This window comes from Barbus barbus (assembly GCF_936440315.1).
Source record: "Barbus barbus genome assembly, chromosome: 32".
NCBI lineage: Eukaryota > Metazoa > Chordata > Actinopteri > Cypriniformes > Cyprinidae > Barbus > Barbus barbus.
In genome coordinates, this window is record NC_136760.1 from 13,787,249 (window position 1) to 13,809,189 (window position 21,941).

The following is a 21,941-nucleotide window of genomic DNA, read 5'->3' on the forward strand; positions in this document are numbered from 1 at the left end:
AGTTACTATCATTACATAACCATAAAACAGATGTTTCAATATCTGAAATAAAATAAAAATGAGCTGAAATTAAATAAAAAACTTTACCAAAATTTATTTCAGTTAGTTTCCATTACTTATTTCTTATTTTCATTCAAAGCTAAAATAAAACTTAGTAAAAGCTATTAATAAAAATTACATTTTACTAAAAATACAAAATTACTAAAAATGTAACAAAATTCAAACAGAAAATATATTAAAAAATGTAAATCAAAACATCAAGAAATCAATTAAAAGATCATAGTATATTAATGATACTAAAACAGTTCATTTCAACCCTGTTATATGCACTCAAGTGTAAAATAAATATACAGTGATGGCCAAAATTATTAGAACATTAGTATTTTCACCAGCTAAGAAATGGTTTTAAGTCAGTTATTTATATGTTTTGCTGTAGTGTGTCAGTAGGAAATATCAGTTTACATTTCCAAACATTCGTTTTGCCATTAATTGTTTTAAAGATTTTTGTTTGCACAAGGAGTCTGACAACAGCCAGTGCTCACACAGAGATCTGATCCCACCATCATCCAGTCTGTCTGGAATGACATGAAAAAACAGAACAAACTGAGACAGACTAAATCCAGAAGAACTGTGGTTGATGGGCCTAACTGGATGGTGAGATTGTGATGAAGTGATGGATTTGTTGAAACCACAAGCAGTTCTGCCTTAGCAAGGTTGAGTTGAAGGTGATGGTCCTTCATCCAGCCAGAAATGTATTTTAAACAAGCTGAGATGTGAGCAGCTATCATTGGCTCATCAGGATGGAATGAGAGGTGAAGTTGAGTGTCATCAGCATAGCAGTGATTTGAAAAGCCATGCTTCTGAATGACAGAACCTAGTGGTGTCATGTAAACAGAGAAGAGAACAGTGGTCCAAGAACTGAGCCCTGAGGCACCCCAGTAGCTAGATGTTGCAACTTGGACACCTCACCCCTCCAAGATACCTTGAAGTACCTATCTGAGAGGTGAGACTAAAACCGCTGGAGTGCGGTTCCTGAGATGCCCTTTGCCAACAGGGTTGACAGGAGGATCTGGTGGTTAACCATATCAAAAGCAGCGGACAGAACCAGCAAGATAAGTATTGAAGATTTGGAAGCCACTCTTGCCAGTCTTAGGGATTCAACAACTGAGAGCAAGGCAGTCTCGGTTGAATCGATAGAGAGATTATCGATTGCTTCAGTCTGTTGTGCAGCTGAGAGGTTTGCATTTGTAGCTCCGCTTTTTTATTGAATCTTTACCTTACTTTCACTCTCTGTTGTTTAAAGTGATAATATATAACTTAATTCCCACCATATTTCTGGTATTATCTATCAAACTAATCTAACTAATTTGATTGTTCGCTTTTCCATTCCTGTTTCTATTCGCGCCTATTATTGTTTTCTTTTTTTTCTCGCTCCATTTTCATTTCTCTCTCGCTCCGTTTTTCACGAGTTCATCAAACAACAGTGGTAAGTTAAGTTGGTATCATTCATCAGTCACGGTGAGTAGGCTTCTTCTCCTGCTATTGTTGTTTGCACTTCATGTCACATGTACAGTTTATCGCTTTCTGACGGTGATGAGGGATTCACATGTGATAAATGCAGGGAAATAGTTAGGCTGACAGAGAAGGTTTCAGAATTAGAGACACGCATCCAAACTTTAGTTGAGGATAGTAAGAATGTGAGGGCTGTAGATACTGCTTTGGGTGTGACTAGCTCAGGGAGTCCTGTACATTGTTCGGTTCCGGTTGAGCCTGTGCAGCAGGGCAGCTGGGTGAATGTAAGGCGACCTAGTCGCGGGTCAAAACACCGCTCTTCCGTTCCGATCAGAACATCAAACAGGTTCTCCCCACTCAGTGAAGCACCCACTGAGAAACCTGATGAAAGTGCTCTAGTAATTGCCGATTCTATTGTACGGTACGTGAAAATAGAGACACCAGCCCCCATAGTCCAATGTTTACCAGGAGCCAGAGCGTCTGACATTAGTGTTGTTTTTGGCGGCCTGTTTTAATTTTAGTTTTAGTCTAGTCTTTGTGTGAAGCTGTCATTTTAGTTTTTATTAGTTTTAGTCACGTTCATACTCTTTTTAGTCTAGTCTAGTTTTAGTCGATGAAAACTGATGACTATTTTCGTCTAGTTTTTGTCAACGAAAACTGATGACATTTAAGTCTAGTTTTCGTCAATGAAAATTGTATTTTAGTCTCTTTTTAGTAATACAATTCTATTTAACCCAGTCAATATAGTATAAGTACCAAGTAGTATAGACGAAACCAAAATTTTCTTTTAGCCAAACCCATTTCAAACAAGGTTATCTTATTATATTATTGTTACCTTATAGACTCAATAATACATCCATGCCAGACACGGAAGACGCTCTGATTTGAATTTACAACATTTATTTTACCAACCAAACATGTTAGAAGTACACACACATCTCCCAAAGACGAACCCCGGCTGGCCGACCATCGGTCCCTTTCTCTGTGTCAGACTTAACTTTGTTGTTGTCTTCTAAATAATGCCGCGAGTGGGGCTTGAGGAAGTGATGTCGCCTGCGTCTGCGCAATGCGACCCGAAGTGAGACACCGGAAACAGAAATACTGCAAAATAATAATAATAACGCGACTAAACAAGACGAAATAACGTTATAACATTTTGTTTCGTCTCGTTTTAGTCAACGAAAATGAAGAGCCATTTTAGCATAGTTTTTATTTTGTAAACCACATTTAGTCTCGTTTTTATTCGTCAACAATATTGCATTATACATTTAGTTATCGTCATCGTCACATGACCAGCATTTTCGTCTCGTTTTCATCACGTGATAAAGGTTCGTTGACGATGATATTTAGTCATAATTTTCGTTGCCGAAAACAACACTACCTGACATCTTGGCAAATTTAAAAGTGCTGACTAATGCTAAACGTAAATTCAGTAAGATTGTCATTCACGTCGGCGCTAATGATGTTTGACTTCGCCAGTCGGAGATCACTAAAAATAATGTTAAAGAGGTGTGTGAACTTGCAAGTACGATGTCAGACACTGTAATATGCTCTGGCCCGCTCCCTGCTTAACGGGGTGACAAGATTCATAGCAGACTGCTGTCACTCAATGGCTGGATGTCTAAGTGGTGCCCGCAGAATAACATAGACTTTATAGACAATTGGACGAGTTTTTGGGGCAGACCTGACCTGTTTAAAAGAGATGGTGTTCATCCCTCCTGGGGTGGTGCCACTCTTGGCAATATGGCACATAGTCTTAGAGTCTGTACTTGACTAAATGGGGCCCAGGTCAGGAAGCAGACAAACTGGCTAAACCGCCCGTCTGCTAGCCGCCTCACGTCACAGAAGTCAGTTAATTCTCAGCACACAGAGACTCTTTCACCTAGATATCACACTATAGAGACTGTGTCTGTTCCCCGAACTAGAAAATACAGAAAACGTCCAAACCAAATTAAGAGCAACAATTGAATTGATGTTCAACAAATTAAAAATGTTTACAATACAGAGAAACAATTGATAAAGCTTGGCTTACTGAATATCAGGTCCCTTTCTACAAAAGCACTTTTTGTAAATGATTCGATCAATGATAATAATCTAGATTTGCACTGTTTGACAGAAACATGGCTAAAACCAGATGAATACATTACTTTAAATGAGTCCACCCCCCAAGATTACTGCTATAAAAATGAGCCGCGTCCAAAAGGTAAAGGGGGAGTTGTTGCTACAATTTATAGCAATATTCTCAGTATTTCTCAGAGGGCAGGCTTTAAGTATAACTCGTTTGAAGTTATGGTGCTGCGTATAACATTATCTAGAGAAACACGTGTTAGTGATAAATCCCCTGTGATGTTTGTACTGGCTACTGTATACAGGCCACCAGGGCACCACACAGACTTTATTAAAGAATTTGCTGATTTTCTATCTGAGTTAGTACTAGCTGCAGATAAAGTCTTAATTGTTGGCGATTTTAATATCCATGTCGATAATGAAAAAGATGCATTAGGATCAGCATTCATAGACATTCAGAACTCTATTGGGGTTAGACAACACGTTTCTGGACCTACTCAATGTAGAAGTCATACTCTAGATTTAATACTGTCACATGGAATTGATGTTAGTGGTGTTGAAATTCTGCAGCAAAGCAATGATGTCTCAGATCATTATCTAGTCTTGTGTAAACTCCATATAGCTAAAACTGTAAATTCTACTCCTTGTTACAAGTATGGTAGAACCATCACTTCTACCACAAAAGACTGCTTTGTAAGTAATCTTCCTGATTTATCTCAATTCCTCAGCATATCCAACAGCGCAGAAAAACTTGATGATGTAACAGAAACTATGGACGCTCTCTTTTCTAGCACTTTAGATACAGTTGCTCCTTTACGCTTAAGGAAGATCAAAGAAAACAGTCCGACTCCGTTGTATAATGAGCACACTCGCACATTAAAGAGAGCAGCCCGGAAAATGGAGCGCAGATGGAGGAAAACAAAACTAGAGGTATTTCGTATAGCCTGGCAGGAAAATACCCTATCCTACAGAAAAGCGTTAAAAACTGCTAGATCTGATTACTTTTCGTCTCTTCAAGAAGAAAACAAACATAACCCCCGGTATTTATTCAATACAGTCAGTAAATTAACGAAAAATAAAGCATCAACAGGTGTTGGCATTTCCCACGAGCACAGCAGTAATGACTTTATGAACTACTTTACTTCCAAGATCGATTCTATCAGAGATAAAATTGTAACCATGCAGCCGTCAGCTACAGTATCGCATCAGATATCGCACTATAGATCCCCTGAGGAATAATTCCACTCATTCTCTACTATAGGAGAGGAAGAATTGTATAAATTTGTTAAATCATCTAAACCAACAACATGTATGTTAGACCTTATTCCATCTAAACTACTAAAAGAGCTGCTTCCAGAAGTCATAGATCCTCTTTTGGCTATTATTAATTCATCACTGTCATTAGGATATGTCCCCAAAACCTTCAAATTGACTGTTATTAAGCCTCTCATTAAAAAAACACAACTTGACCCCAAAGATCTATTAATTACAGACCGATCTCAAATCTCCCTTTTCTGTCAAAGATACTAGAAAAGGTAGTATCCTCGCAATTATATTCCTTCTTAGAGAAAAATAGTATTTGTGAGGAATTCCAGTCAGGATTTAGACCCTATCATAGTACTGAGACTGCTTTCATTAGAGTTACAAATGACCTGCTTCTATCATCTGATCGTGGTATCTCTTTATTAGTTCTACTGGATCTTAGCGCTGCGTTCGACACTATCGACCACAACATTCTTTTATATAGACTAGAAAACTTTGTTGGCATTAGTGGAAGTGCATTAGCATGGTTCAAATCGTACTTATCTGAACGCCATTAGTTCGTAGCAGTGAATGAAGAGGTATCATATCGATCACAAGTGCAGTATGGAGTACCTCAAGGCTCAGTACTAGGGCCGCTTTACATGTTACCCTTGGGAGATATTATCAGGAGACATGGTGTTAGCTTTCACTGTTATGCTGATGATACTCAGCTCTATATTTCTTTGCGGCCCAGTGAAACACACAAATTGAGAAACGGAATGCATAGTCGATATAAAAAACTGGATGACGAGTAACTTCTTACTGCTAAATTCTGAAAAAACAGAGGTGTTAATTATCAGACCTAAAAAACCCACATGTAATAACCTAGAACACCATCTAACACTTGAGGGCTGCTCTGTCAATTCTTCTTCATCAGTTAGGAACCTAGGTGTGTTGTTTGATAGCAATTTTTAATTTGAAAGCCATGCTTATAGAATCTGTAAAACTGTGTTTTTCCATCTCAAAAACATATCTAAATTGCGACCTATGCTCTCAACGTCAAATGCAGAAATACTAATTCATGCGTTTATGACCTCAAGGTTAGACTATTGTAATGCTTTATTGGGTGGTTGTTCTGCACGCTTGATCAACAAATTACAGTTGGTCCAAAATGCAGCAGCTAGAGTCCTTACTAGAACCAGGAAGTACGACCATATTAGCCCGGTTCTGTCAACACTGCATTGGCTCCCTATCAAACTCCGTATAGATTTTAAAATCTTGGTAATTACTTATAAAGCCCTGAATGGCTTAGCTCCTCAGTATTTGAGCGAGCTCTTATCACATTATAGTCCTCCACATCTGCTGCGTTCTCAAAACTCTGGCCATTTGATAATACCTAGAATATTAAAATCAACTGCGGGTGGCAGATCCTTTTCCTATTTAGCACCCAAACTCTGGAACAATCTATCACAACAGCAACGTGCAAACTTTGCGCAATAGTTATGCCGGTGAACGTCTTTAATTTAACAGCGCATATTCTCAAGAGACAAGAGACGAATATACTTCAACGTGCTGATAACAGTATAAATTAATCGACCTGTTTTAAAGACCATCCACAACAACAACAACAACCCATAGGAGGAGTCAAATGAGTCATATTTTGACCACATATATTCTCATAGATATCGAGAATCTACAGGAAGCTAGAATAAATTATGATGTCAGTATTGCAAAGAGTGGAGAGCAAATATCTAATTCAGCATGCTTATTGTATTGTATTCCCATCCTCCATCCCATTCAGATATATTAGTGGATAGAGGTCTAGCTATCACTAAATTATTCAGGAAGCTATTTTGTCCGTTTATATGTGTGTGTGTGTGTGTGTGTGTGTGTGTGTTTGTGAGACAGCACAACTCTTGTGGCTAGCCCCTCTTTAGGGCACATCGTCTCAGTGTCCCATACCATATCAATTGTTTCAGTATATGCCAGAGACAGGATATTCATGGAAGCAGTGACCAGACAGTGGCAGAGAGAAAGATAACACGCTAATGCCATAGTTATCCTTACATCTACCCATCAGAGAGGATGAAACGCTATTGTGTATTTGAGCTGGACAAATAGACTTTGCACTTTATGGGTTCCCCTGTGTGCTGGAGCTACTAATGGCCCTAATGATAACGGGGTAATGTGTTGGCTTCTGGGGGCCAGTTATGCAGTTATTGGGGCTTTATTTAGGAGACTGTGATGGGTAGTCTGTGCATTTCCTGCAGATGAAATCCCGTCCACTCAGCCTTTCTCCCTCTGAGTCTACTCTTCTCCTGATCGCTACACTTTGAGATCCATTAGCATAATGCTAGCCATCAATAATGCATGTCTATGCATTATGACAGACGGCCAGTGTATGGGGGTGTTCTCAACCATACAAGTCATGGAGTTTATGTGTCAATTAACATTAGGACTATAAAGTGCTGAGGTAAAGTTCTGTCAATAGCTTCTGTTTATCAGTTCCAAAAAAAGGACACAACCCTGCAGTGCATTTTAGTATGAACTGCTAGAGAACTAAGTAACAAGTACGGCTGATAATACTCATGTCTTCAGATTAAAAACAGATTAAAAACAACCATTATATGTCTTCTGTCTCAACTGAGACAGAAGACATATAATGTTCAGCTGATGTGGGCTATTAATGGCTGATGCGATACAGATATTTGAAGAGCACTGGCAAATGGCCAATACAAACCCAAATTATAATTTTTTAGCTTAAAGAGCTGTTTCTACTTGATCTAACCCATAAAATGAGTTTTGTTGGTTATAACCGGATGTGTTTAAATTGATTCCATAATTTTAAATATTTTTGACTTGAATAAAACCAGTTAATTTAGATGTTACCATGCAAAACTTCTGAATTAATTGTACACAATATTTACTCAAACTTTACAATAAACATTTGAAAAATTGCATCACTCATGAAAAAAGCAGTTGGTAGACTGATACTGAATGCAATAAAAACTTATGTAAATGGAGCACAGTTATCGACCAATGCAAATAATGGTCAAATACAATCTGACTAATCAGCCTGGCTGATATATTGGATTAATAATGAAAGTTGACACGTCCTTTCAGATTAGAATTCATATAGTTACCAACCATGTACAACTTTAACATTTACTCCTTCACAAAGCTAGCTTTTTCAAATCAGCTGAGCAGTTTCAGCACACCTATAACCCAAACAACCAAAACCTTGTAACGTAGAAGTACACTTTAACATACTTAAAAAAGAGTACTTGCTATATACTATACTTTAAGAGAAAAAAGTTATTTGCAATTAAATGAAAATGTATTATAGTTTAAATTTATATTAAATGCAGTTGCGTTGAGTGTTTATATATACACATTTCTAAATATTACGTTGCAATTTAGTGCATTTCATTTATTTTAACTGTAAATTTAATATTTTATAACACACTACAGTTAAGCTTATAATCAAGTACTTTACATATGCTTTAGTATGTTAGTCAGCACATCGAAATAAGTGCACTTATTTAAAAGATTATTAAAATGCAATGATTTAAAATATACTATAACGTAAAACATTTAATTTGACATGACATTAATTTTTAAAAGTGTGCTTAAGTGTGTTAAGAAACATATTTATGAAAGTGTAGTACTCTAAGTGCACTTAAGTGGCCCTTTATTTCAGCAATATTATATTATCTGCAAATACAATTTTTTAAATATATTTTTAAGATTTGAAGTACTCTTAAGTGTACTTTCAGCACAATTAAGTAAACTTCTTTTTCACAAGTGAACCCAAAATATACTTTAATCTTAAATGTCTTGTCTTTTTAAACTAAACTATGATAGTGCTTACCTTTTACTCTGTAAAATCACTGTATTGGAGCATTAGACACGGTATGATCAATACAAGTTTGCTAAATACTGAAGCTAAAGAGTCATGAATTCATCTACAGTCAAATGATGGGAGGCTGTAGTGACAACTGCAAGTAAAGATTAGGCAGATAAGGTAAACTTCACAATCTCCCTGCAGCTACAGGCGGTAGCTAATTTTAATCGGTAACTGGGTGGAGTCATCCGGTGAACACAGCCACCTATAAACACTGTAAATACTGTTATTGTGCTGATACATCCTAAATTCACATCATTGGTGAGCCAGTGTTGCTGTGTTGGGCTTGTCAGGACACTTATTTTTTCCCCTTTGATAAGGTCAATTGTGGAGTTGACTGGTGAATATGCACACCTGGTTCTTTGACATTACAAAGCGCTTATGTGTCAGGAATTAATATGACCCAGTTAACTTAAATTATCACTTCTTAAACAGCTGTTTTCATTCCAGTACCATCCCAAATCCTACTTTTACATGTCAACACATTATTGCTGAAGTGCTGTCAAGCAGCATTTGCTGACTTATGAGGCTATGAAAGGAAAAGTTTGGGGTTTTCGGCATGCAATGGTTAAGTTGATTGATGAGGAACACAGAGCCCAGCACAGGCCCTTAGGAAAGGCCTAACGAAGAGATGGGAATTACAGAAGGAAGAATGTTTGAGGTTGTAGTGAATGACAGTCTTGGTGGACATGCCTTTCTGTGACCTTTACCCAAGGCTACTAAATAGTAACAAAAAAACTAATATGCACAGAACTCAAGAGTAGGTCAATATGTTGGATATATGAAATGGATATTTATACGATATTATCCTATATGAAAAAAAATCACAAATTGAATTTCTTTAATATCTCCTAGACATCAGTAAGTTTAGATGCACAGCACATAGAGATTTTCCTGAAGTCTCCTACTCCCGAGAAAAAGACCTCAGTAGCCTCACTCATGTCTCTCCTATAGAGTATCTTAATAATTTCTTAAAATGTTCTCATTCTCATCTCAGACCATATGATCTGAGATATGCTATCCATACTTTTATAGCTCTATACTCTTAATGCATGTCAACAAGTATTTCATTTGTGTTTGCATTTTAGAAGAAGCATTCAACATTCATACAGCAATCCAAAGGTCTGATTGCATTACTTTTGAATTGCAGTGTCCAGAGAGCCCCATGACCAATGTGCCAAATAAGATACATCTTTTTATATTGTGTCATTTTGACATAACTTTAAAATGTGTCAATACACTAAATATTTCTGTCTATGTAAAAATATTTCACATATGTTTATGCAAAATATGTTTACTGTGAGCTATGCTAGAGCTATTAAATTATGACTATGTTTAACACACTTAAGTACAAATTTAAAAAGTGCACTTTATAATAATGTCAAATTAAAAGTTTTACCTTAAGAGTTTTTATACTTTCTTTTGTCGCACTTTAAAGAAAGTTGTGTTGTGTTGACTTACAAAGTGTGTCATTTAATATTACACATACACACATATAATTTATTGTATTTAATTTTATATTTATGTATTTATTTATATTTTTTTTAAGAGAGCATGAAACTCTACATAAATACTCTATTACTATTTTTGGTCATATTTCTTGCTACTTGTCCTCTATTTCCATTTATCTCTCTTCTCCTATCTTGTCCTGTTCAGCTGGGTCATGCAAGCAGACATGTGGGAGATGGTGGGATTCTGGCAGGCTCTGCCCTAAGACTTGGCTCAGGACCAGCCTCTGTAAATAAAAAAAACTCTAACCCCCAAATCTTGGTACAAACACTCTGTCACGTGACCCTGCCAGCACAACAAATGCATGTACCACTGGATTGTGCTTTAATTAATCTCACTTAGAGCTCACTGAAAACACTCAGATTGGTCTCCGAGCTCTCCAGACAATGTTTTGTCAAGTTTCATTTCCTAAAAGCATTTCCCTTCTATCTACTAATTGCTGTTCACAGCTCAAAAGCACACGGCCTCCCCTCAAGTGAGAGTTCAGCACAGGAAATGGCATTTTAAATAAGGCAGCTGCTTCATTTTAGCAACGCCTATCTGTGGATACTCACTGTCAAGACACGGTTCACATACTGTCTGTGTCACTTCGCAGGGCATCACCATCCCTTCCCCAGGTTGGCATTGTTTGCAGCACTCCCCACTGTTGGTGAACGCCCCTGAAGGACATGAATTCTGTGTAGACAAGACTTCGCCCTACAAAGATAAAGAGGGGGAAATTAAAGAATGATATGAAAATTTAACATGAACGATTCACCCATGTATTTAAAAATGTATTTCATTTTTAAAAATATATACACTCTGATGTAGGGTACGTCACAATATGGAAGAAAAGACAGAGTTTGAGCAAATATGTACATAAATACAAAATAATATTTGATCAAATAAACGCATTTAAAATCTATTCATACTAATGATGTCACTTGCACTTAGGAGTGTTTCCAAATTTTCGTCCAATGAAATGCTGTCTACAATAAAGACGTCCTTTTACCAGAGGTAGTCACATTTACCTTTGTATGGCGAAATTCAGTGAATGTCTATTACATGTTGGATTCCTGTTTGTTAATCTTTTAGTTTTGTATAATGAATAGTAACTTAATATCTTGCAGCTGTAAATTTATTCATACAATTGCAACTTTTTTCCTCATTACTGCAATTGTGACTTTATATCCCATAATGTGGCTATATCTTGCAATTGTGACTTTGTATCTCACAATAGCAACTTTAGATAAGTTCATTTTATTTACTTTCATTTATTTATTTACTTTTTTCAGTGATACAGTTACTACATTATCAAGTTTGTTGAACTTTTAACACACAATTTGCTGGGTTTACCAATATAAAGCTGCTTAGCTTGGAAGTGACCACTGAGCATGCGGTGCTTTATGAATTGCTACGCTATTGACAATAGATCTACTTTGGCCATGAAATCTCACCAAAGATTTACTAAAGTGACTCTGCCTTAATACTGTACCACCAGCCTCGGACCACCAATAGCATATTACATTGCTGTAACATAAACTAAAGTTTATTAGCTATTTTTTAAAAGGGAATATTTAAAAATTAGTCAATATTTGGCATCTAAAAAAATTAGTTGCTGCTGATGGCACAGAAATGACTTGTAGATACTAGATACTGGTAGAAGTTAGCATTGTGAGCTGACTTAATATTACAGCTTTACAAATTGAAAGAAATAAAGCAATTAAACTATATTTAGGGAAACATTTAGAAAAAGCCTGCAGATGTTGATACAGATGTGAAACCATTGACCGGTCAGACTTTTCCCACTCCTGTGTCTTTGCTTTGGTTGAGTCTGTCTCCAGGGTATGCTATCCCAGAAACTGACAACTTCCCACACAGACTCAGAGCCAACAATACTATTTGTTTAACAAGACTTGTTACATTATTTAGTCCTGATAATGATGCCTATCAACAGCATTGCTTTGGAGAGGATCAGAGAGAAATAAATGCATTTTACTAGACTGTATCCGCATATACAGTAAACCTTCACACTATGTTTAACCTGAATTCAACTCTCTGACAGCAAGCCTTTTATTTGAACATCTATCAAACTGAAAGACTGACGGGTACAGCCTAAACATGGCAGATGAACAGGGGCAATCGGTGTTTCACCACATGCCTCTTGTCCAATGATTTTTATTTATGTCAACAAGGTAAAATAAATATTTTATGATGCCTATAAGTCATTCGTCCTGTACTCAAATGTAAAAATCACTATGACAGCATGATGTACATTTGATTTTAGGTGAAATAAAATTGGCATAAAAATGTATTTTTCTTACTGATTGTCACGAGTCTGTTCTGTTTTTGCCATGTTTTCCATTGACCCAGTTTCCCCGATTAGTTAATTAGCTCCTCACCTGTTTCTGTTCTCCCTTAATGATGACCTGCCTTTATAAGCCTGAGTTCTCCCTTGTTCCTATGTCCGTTATTATTTGATGTTACACGTTGAAAGCTCTCGTTATTAAAACCTCTCTATTTGTGGATACTCCTGTCTACCCTTGTGTTTGTTCTGCCTACCTGGAGGCACGTACCGTAACACTGATAAATATAGGAAGTACCGCAAAATGAAAGAATGCGTAATGGGGCCTCATTCATAACATATGAGCAGAATACATTTCTGTGCTAATCGTACATAAAATTGCTCTTAAGTAAAAGCTTGTTTTCTGTATAAATTGCAACTTTATATCTTGTAATTTTAACTTCAATTCTCAGAATTGCAACTTTGTATCTCCTGATTGCAAATTTTGTTTCTCATAATTGTTCCTTAATATTTTGAAACTATAACTTTACATCACACAATTGCAACTTTGTCAAATTAAAGTCATTCTTAAAACTACTAAAATAAAAAAATAGCACCAACGACATGATTGTGTTGTGATTTTGGCTGAAATAACATTGATTTTCATTTTTTTCTTTTTCTTACTGATAAATATAGGAAGTGTTTTGTAAAATTACTGTGAAAAAAACAATAAAAAAACAAAGGATGTGCATTAGGCCTCATTCTTGAAATAGGAGAAGAACTCATTTCTGTTGTAATGATTTGTAAAAAAAATAAAAAATAAATTGTAAGTGTAAATTAGAGAAAATTCAATTCAATGGAAGTGTTTTTCTGCCTCAGGGTAAAAACATTTAATTTACTTGTAACTTTATACATTTTCTGTCTTGCAAATATTTTTAAAACTTCATTATTTTTTATCTAATTTTCATTCATTACACTTTTCAGTGAGCGTTAAATAGTTACGTATTTAAAAATGTTTTATTTACACAGAATTCAGGAATACATTTTATTATTCTCACGATGAGAAATGATTGTTTACTACTTCTAAAACTGACATTGTCATGCTATTCAGGTGAACATCCCATAAATATGATTTTTCCAACATAACTTGAAGGCACCATAAGCTTTATACTAAAGCAGCTGATGTCTGAGGGGGTAATGCCAAAAGCTGATTGGCTGAGTGAGTGGCTGTCAAAATAACGACGTTTGATACAGGTGTGAGGAATGACATTTAGAAGATTGAGAAGAAAGACAGAGATAAAGAGTGAAAGAAAGACAGATTAGAAGATTCCCTCAAGGCGTTTGTGAGTCAGCTGGAGTAGTGACAGAGCTGAGTGAGAAGAAGAAGAGGTTGAGAAAGCACAAATTAACATTCCTTCGTTTCTACCTGTCCCTCACATTACCCCCTGGCATGGGGCAACCTCCTCCTCCTTCTCACTCACATAAAAAGACAAACACACACTTACAGGAGCATTCCAACTCAGGTCAATTTCAACACCCCCCAAAAGTTCAGCAGCCCATGACTCAAACAGATAACTCTAGAGATTTGTCCACACAGCATTTGTGCGCAATTATGAGGTTGCTGATTACCATGTTTGTAGAAATGTGTGAAGGGTCACAAACAACGATGCATGCCATAGAACCTGTTTACAGTCACATTCATCCTGACAGGAGGCCAAGCTGCTGCAACTTGTGCAGCGCTGTTTAAGTAGACAATCAGTAGCGAAAAAGTCAGTGTAACGTTTCAGAACATGTTGACTTTCATTAATCATACTCCTAAGAATGGTCCTAATTAAATGCATTCATCAACAACATTTGTCTGGCGTTCATAAACTATCAAGTTTCAGTGTAGTCTTTTACACTTTCTAAAGAGAAGTGAGTGGTGCTTGCCTTGCAAAACTTACCACCATGTGGTGAGTGAATTTTGGCAATATGATCGCTAACACCCTCAGACGCAAGAGACAGTTTTATTAAGGCCCTTTTTATTTTATTTTATTTTACAATTTTTTTAACAACGTTTAATTTATTATAGGCACACAATAATTTAATAAATACCCCAAAATAATACATTATTAATATAAATTATATAAATATACACTACTGATCAAAAGTTTGGAATAGTTCAGATTTTAATGGTTCTTGAAAAAAATATTTTATGCACACCGAGGCTGCATTTATCTGATCAAAAATACAAGAAAAACAGTCAAACTGTGAAATATTATTACAATTTAAAAAAACTGTAATATATTATTAAAATCGCGTTGTGCCTGTGGGTGCCTCTTAGCTGTTATAAATTCACTGTAAACCAGAGCTCCATGGGGCTTATTGCTTTATTATTCCTGTGATGGTAAAGCAGACATTACTCTAGACTTCAGTGTCACATGATCCTTCAAAAATCATTCTAATATGCTGATTTGGTGCTCAATTATAATTATCAATAATGGTTTTTATTATTGTTGATGTTGACAGCAGTTCTGCTAAATATTTTAGTGGAAACTGTGATATATTTAAGGATTATTTAATACATAGAAAATTCAAAAGAATAACTTTTTTTCCATTTTTTTTAAGTTTTATTGCCTGCCTAGTATAAGCTATTAGTTTGATCGCTTAGAAAGGTAATAACACAAGTCTCCTTAACATGAAGATGCTTGATTTTATGTATCATTCATGTCTGTAGCACAAACAGTGCAAGATGAGTTCTGTTCAAAAATGTATTAACCTTAAGTATAAGGTGAGCAATAGTGATGTTTAAAAGGTACAGGTGTAGATAGGAATAGGAATAGCAAGCATGCCAAAGTTCTCCTTTATTTTACTGAGAACTTGCAGTCCGAACTAACACTCACACCATTTTTTCACCTAAGTGATTTATAGAGCGTTTCATGAGACATACTGCACATACTGATTGACCAAAGGATGATGGCAAAAAAAAAATGATACGGATGTATTAGTCAGTCCTGCAGAATGTTTCGCCCTCCCGTTCTGTCTGTCACAAAGCCAACCTGATGTTTGAGAGCTGCTGTTTGTATGCTTGAATGCACTTAACTCTTAAACCTTCTAGCCTGCTGGCACTTGTCAACATTTCAAAGTCGTCTACTGTTCTGGTAAAGCTGACTCTCACTAATGAGGATAGTGGAGCTAATGGAGCTCTTTCTCTCTGGTTTGCTTTAGTTTGTAATTTAATGCTACATGATTTACAGCATTTTCAAGAAGCAATGAGACTAGAGGAGAATTTTCAATTTTGCAAGGACCTATTATGACCTGTTTAATTTCTTATTTTTCCACATCCTCTGCCTGTAAACCCTTTAGAATTGCATAATAAAAAGTTCCAACCACAAAACCTCACATAGAACTTTTTAAATTGGAGCAGTAAGCAACAGCTTCATACCAACCACCCAGAATACCTTTGCTTTGTGGATGTAACTTTTGCAAGGGCAAGGGCATTTTCTTCATTAATTGCAAAATCTGTGTTTATGTGTCTAAGACAAATGCATGTTTCATGTCACATAAAACTTGCATGATATGGGGACAGCAAACAGTCTGTGGATCTTGAGATCTCGGTGTGCCAACCGACTGAACATATTGTAATATGTTTTTAATATGTCTACATGTACTTTTTTCCTCTAAGCAAATATCAAAACATCCAGAAAAATCAGCTGTAGTACCTATAAAGTGTTTGTAAACTTCTTTTATGGAACAAAAACATACAGTAATTCAGCTATGAAGGATACACGCTGACTATGACATACAGTAGTTATTGCCCACACACCCATCATGTCGTTCAGATGGGTGTTGCTCCAGCTTCAGTCCAAAAACAAGACAAGGCATGTGACCACAATTCAAATCTCTATCAGGCAATTGGTACAAAGACAAAAAATAAAGCAGTTAAGCTCACAAATGTGCCTGCAGTTATGTGGTGTACTTCATGAATTGTCTATCACTATTGATACTGCTTATGTTTCAATAGCACACACATACACTCCTCATTCAACGCACCCACACAAACTAAATAACAATTAACCTTATAAATAACTATATTTTAGTTTGTAAGACAAGTGAAAGAACACAATGTGCTGTCTGTCAAAGTGGGCGTGACGAGGTCAGAGTTATCCATCAAATAAGAAAAGAACAGAACTTGAAGCCTCATTGTATGATACATTAGATAGTAAAAGTGTTCATAATGCCTTATTATACACTTCATAATGTATTTAAAGTTTTCATAAACAATTATAAAGCATTAAAACATGCCCGAATGAATGGATTATAATATATAATATTGTGTTTGATCATTTATTGTAATGCATTATTACAATTGATTATAATAACTGATTGTAATTCATTATTACACTGATTATAAACTATAAAGGCATGCTGTTACATATATATTTATTTATTTATATATAGTTGTAAAAGAAATTAAATGTTATCAAATAATCAAAATCAATCACTCACTAAATAAACAAATAAACAGGTAATTCCAATTCTAATCTGAAACAACTTCCACAATCAGAAGACACAAAAATCATATAATTCTTCAATCACTGACAGTCTGCTATATCAATGATGTTCCGCTTTCTCAAATGTGACAAGAGCAGGAAAAAGTACTAGAACTGCATCTGAGTTGAAGACAGTGTACTCACCACGAGAAGAAATACTACTGTCAGGGTAAGCATGCTGGATGAAGGGCGTCCTGGATGAAGTAGACTGCGGATGGATTATTCACTTTTTACATGCGCTCGGAAATAATAAATTAAGCATCATAGTTCCTTCACAGACTCAAAGGCAGAAATCGCTCTGATCTTCATGCGTGTCCGCTGAAGTTTCACAAGTGAGCGTGCAGCATTATTGAGCAATCGTGGAAGTGAGTGCGCTCTTCACAGATTAATTCTTTTGATGGTTGTGGTGTGAAGAGTCTCTTCATATATGAGACGCAACTGCAATCTGTGCACGTGCGCGTGTCCACTGATACAGCTTTGAAAAGAGAGAAAGATTCACCCCCCCCCCCCCCCCCCCCCTCTCTCTCTCTCTCTCTCTCTCTCTCTCTCTCTCAGCCTTTCTAATTTATCAGTTCAGTGTTTTCGCCTCCCATCCGCGTCCAACTCACATCGACACAATAAATCAGTATATTAAAACGAAACAAATATTTACGCAATATTGTGGGAAACACGTCTAGTCACGAATAATTTTGGCAAAAACGTTATTTCTATATTTATAGTATCTTAAGCATAATACAATTTAAAAATAGCTCTAAACTTCATGTCATCATTTAGACTTGTAGTGTGGCTTTTGTGGGGTAAATAGCCTAATGCGCTCATTATAACTTATGGTAAGTTACGTAATTGTAGCAAAATCGTAAGAGGCTCATAAATCATGTGACCTGACAGTTTACGACGCATTGGGCTTTCATAAAAAAATCAACAGTGTAAGAAGAAATATCCTCTCCTCATCCTCAAGCTAAAGTTCCTCCACTAGAGGGCGCGCGCACACTTTATAGACGTGTCAGAGTTCAGGTCAGGGTCTGTTTTCCTATGGCAAGCCATTTTGACTTTTATTCCTTCTCAGGATATGAATTCTTGATATCAACAATTCAATTGTTACTAGTTAAAATGCTAATTCTTGATATCAGGAATTAGATTTCTACTAGTAACAATGGCTATTTTTGATATCAGCAATTACATTTCCACTAGTAAAAATGCTAATTCATAGCTGAGCATAACCAACCATCTGTCTCTATTTTAAATCGTATGTCTGACCTTCTCTGCTTACCTGGCTTTACAGTTACATTTACATTACATTTATTCATTTGGCAGATGCTTTAATCCAAAGCAATTTACAATTGAGGAATACATCAAGCGATTTACAATAAGTTGGCAATAAACATGAGAATTGTCTGTTATACAAGGTTTCAGTCATCATTCAGATAGTAAAAGCTAGGACAGGAAGAGATAAGGATAAAAGAGAACAAGTGAATGCAAAAAAAAATTATAAGGGGGCAGTTAGATGATCACAGAAGGGATGAGTTTTCAGCTGTTTCTTGAAGATTGTGAGGTTGACCTGTGTGTCATCAGCATAGCAATGGAAAAACTATGTGCCTGAAAGATGGTTCAAAGTAATGTAGTGTATATAGAGAAGAGGAGGAGCCCAAGGACTGATCCCTGAGGCACCCCAGTGACCAGTTGATGTGATTTAGATACCTCACCACCCGAGGACATCCCGAAGGATCTACCTGTGAGGTAAGATTCAAACCAGTGGAGTGCATTTCTGGTGCCTGCGTTTAGAGAGTGGAAAGAAGGATTTGATGATTAACACTGTCAAATGCAGCAGATAGATCTAGCAGAATGAGAACTGAAGATTTAGACTTAGCTCTCACACTCTAGCACTTCAGTGACTGACAGAAAGGCAGTTTCAGTTGAATGGCCACCTTTAATTCCAGATTGGTTATTGTCCAGCAGGTTGTCCTGTGAGAGGAAGGAAGACACTTGGTTGACACTTTATTACTCAAATGAACATGCTGTTGACTGGCAAACTGATTAATATAAACCAGTACAACAAGAGACTTAACTTCTCTAAAACTTTAAAGCTTAAGCATAACAGAAATATTGCTCTCCTGATTAAACCAATATATTTTGTGTATATTTCCACAACCGTTGTGTTTTATTGTGGCACTCAGATGTAATATATTCATGTAGGAATCCCACCAGTGACAAGAAACACTGGAGCCATTGGAGGATCATCTGATGCAGTCATGACAAAATCATCAAGGACCAGAACCTCTTTAGCAGGAGACCAGGGATGTTGAGAGAGCGGCTCTGGGACTGAAGCAGCCTTGGACACCAAGGTCCGGCTGAGGCTATGACAAGAAACACAGGGACAGCCTATAGATAGCTGGAACTTTTTTGGCAGTGTAGCATGAATCTCTGCACCATTGTGAGAGGACGCTTAGTGGTAGACATGATGGGCATCAGTCGGTCATGTCAGGAAACTCTGGGAAGTTATGCAACTAGAGCTGCTATGACACTCTGGAACTATAGTGGGTTTCTGGGGTTGCAGTTGCAGGAACCTTCAGGCCATGGCCAGAAGCTCTGGGACAATGGCAGTTCTATAAACCATGTACCCTATCAGGTAACCTCTATGGTGCCTCTCTGACCACAGCTAGTTTTGGAGCAGCAGCATCAGGAAACTTTAAGGCACCCTTCACAGTTATTTCTGGACCCGCCCTGACAGGATCTTTCAGACCTGGTTGCCGATGGCAGGGAACCTTTGGAGCAACAGTGTGAAGAACCTCTGGGACCAGCAACGCTCAGAAATGGGCATCAAAGTACGTTCAAGTCCGGAACATTTCACTGGAGCAACCCTGACAAAATCTGTGGGACCAAAGCAGCTGAGAAAGGGAGCTCATGTGGCCAGAACTGAAAACTCTAATGTATCCGTGACATGGATCTCTGGGGCCTGGACCCCTGCGGCAGGAACCTCTGGGGTGGCGGTGTGAGAAACTAGTGTGGGCAGGCTTGACGGAGAGCTCTGAGAAGCTCTGAGTAGCTCCATTGTTAAAAATATGGTTGGATGGTTCAGTGAAACTAAATTAACTATTTACAGTACATATCCCTTGGCTAATACATCCACAAGATGCTATCAGACATTTCCCAGTTTTGTCTAGAAATGTCTGGTTATTATTACACTTGATTTAAACTTGCTCTTTAAGCTGTAAAAGGGTAAGTTGTCTCTCTTTGTTTATAAGGATCTCACCATCAGATGATCATACAGCTACCTGGCATAGATGACTCTTGTTCAAAAGTATTCCACTGTGATTTCATTGTTTCAATTATTTACCAGCTATCATGATTATTAACAGCTATTACAAAAATATGTTTTTGATTTAGTTTGGAGGACAACATTCACAAAAATCATCCTGACTTTGTGTAATTTTGCTCTTTGTACTATATTTAGATAACAGATCTATTGAAGATGCATTTAAAATTCAGCAACTGTCTCTTGATCTTTGATCAAGCCACACAACCAGCAACTGTGAGAAAAAGAGCTCTTATCTCTGTGACTGATACCAAGAGAATAGCATCCCATTTTACATTGTTATAAAATATGAAACTGTGAATGTCCTGCTGTAGGATTTTGCTTCTCTTCTGCGCAGATACATTCTCCCCAGATCTCTTCAGTTCACAGCATTACAGTGGACAATGAGGACCAAGAACTTACCAGAGACCTGCTCAATCTACTGAGACCTCTGCCCACTGTTTGTACTTTCTTTATTTAAGAAACTTGTTCTATCTTTCTTTTAAATAAATGACACTTGGTTTAATATTTTGCTAATGCAAAGACATGTACGTATTCCTAAATGTGACTTATGGTTTTGGTTAATGCTGTGTGAAATATCATCAAATCATGGGGTTTCAACCACAAATGGAGTCAGATGGGCTCACCCCTGACAGTCTATGTCTGGGAACCACTGCGAAAGCTAACAGGGTCAACAAATCTTGCAGAGCACTCGGAAACAACTACTGAAGGATTGACAAACTGCACACCATCATTCAACATATTACCATAATTCACAGAGCAAGCAGAACTATCCAAACACAACAAAGGAAATGGGAAAGGAAAAATACCACATTCTTATCCCAAGGAGGTTAGTTCTTATGGAAGGAGAATAACAAGACACCACAAATCTTCTGAGAAAAACATGGGAACAAATTAGAAAACTCACTGAGATCAAGAAGTTGTCAAGTTTACGGTAAATTCCATACCATGTTCAAGGCTATGACGCAGAGCAGTTCGTCTTAACCCTTTATTGCGTGCATTATGAAAGCAATGTTGCACTAAAAAGGTTTCCTTTGGCTTTCTTGCATAAAATAGACCTGGTTACTTAAATTAGTTATTAAATATTAATAAAAAATTATAAAAAATGAATGAATAAACTAATAATATAAAATCAAGAAATTCATATTTTACCTAATTATATACTTTTTATTGATGTCAGAACACAAAAATAATTGCAAAGATTTCTAATTTGAAGCTGCACATAAAACAAAGATTGTTTTATGTTTTACAAGAGAATTTAATTTCAGTCTTTCTACTACAAAATTTCACATTTAATTCAGTGTGTTACTTGCCATTTCTTTGTAACTGTGAAAATTACTAGAAATAGTAATATGATCGTAGTATGATCATTTTTTTCCACACCATTTTTTTTTTTTTTTCAGTGAAATATGTTAAAAACAGATGATGTTTTTTGCTATTTAGTGTTTTTGTAGAGAATCAAATCAAAAGAGCCTTTTACCCAGGGGGCCCATTGGTCCTGTTTTGCTTTCTTACAGTGTGCATCTATGCAACATCTGTTGCCATTATGCCATTATACAAAACTGGCATAAGAGTCATAAGTGTTAAGACAACAAAGCC

The 21,941-nt window shown here is 36.6% G+C and overlaps 1 protein-coding gene across 2 annotated transcripts in view; it reads right to left on the minus strand.

Annotated features, from left to right (window-relative positions):
- The window catches only part of LOC306852705 (tumor necrosis factor receptor superfamily member 16-like), a 44,956-nt gene extending 27,456 nt beyond the window's left edge, over window positions 1-17,500 (minus strand). Inside the window, exons 1-2 of one of the 2 annotated variants that reach the window (XM_079389761.1) lie at window positions 17,174-17,500; window positions 10,789-10,930 (exon numbers count right to left, since the gene is read on the minus strand). In XM_079389761.1, coding sequence (XP_079245887.1) covers window positions 10,789-10,930; window positions 17,174-17,206 — 175 coding nt within the window. In that variant the 5' untranslated portion in view covers window positions 17,207-17,500. The remainder of the gene's footprint in view (window positions 1-10,788; window positions 10,931-17,173) is intronic. The other variant, XM_079389762.1, reaches the window with a different exon arrangement.
- Window positions 17,501-21,941: the final 4,441 nt, after the last annotated feature.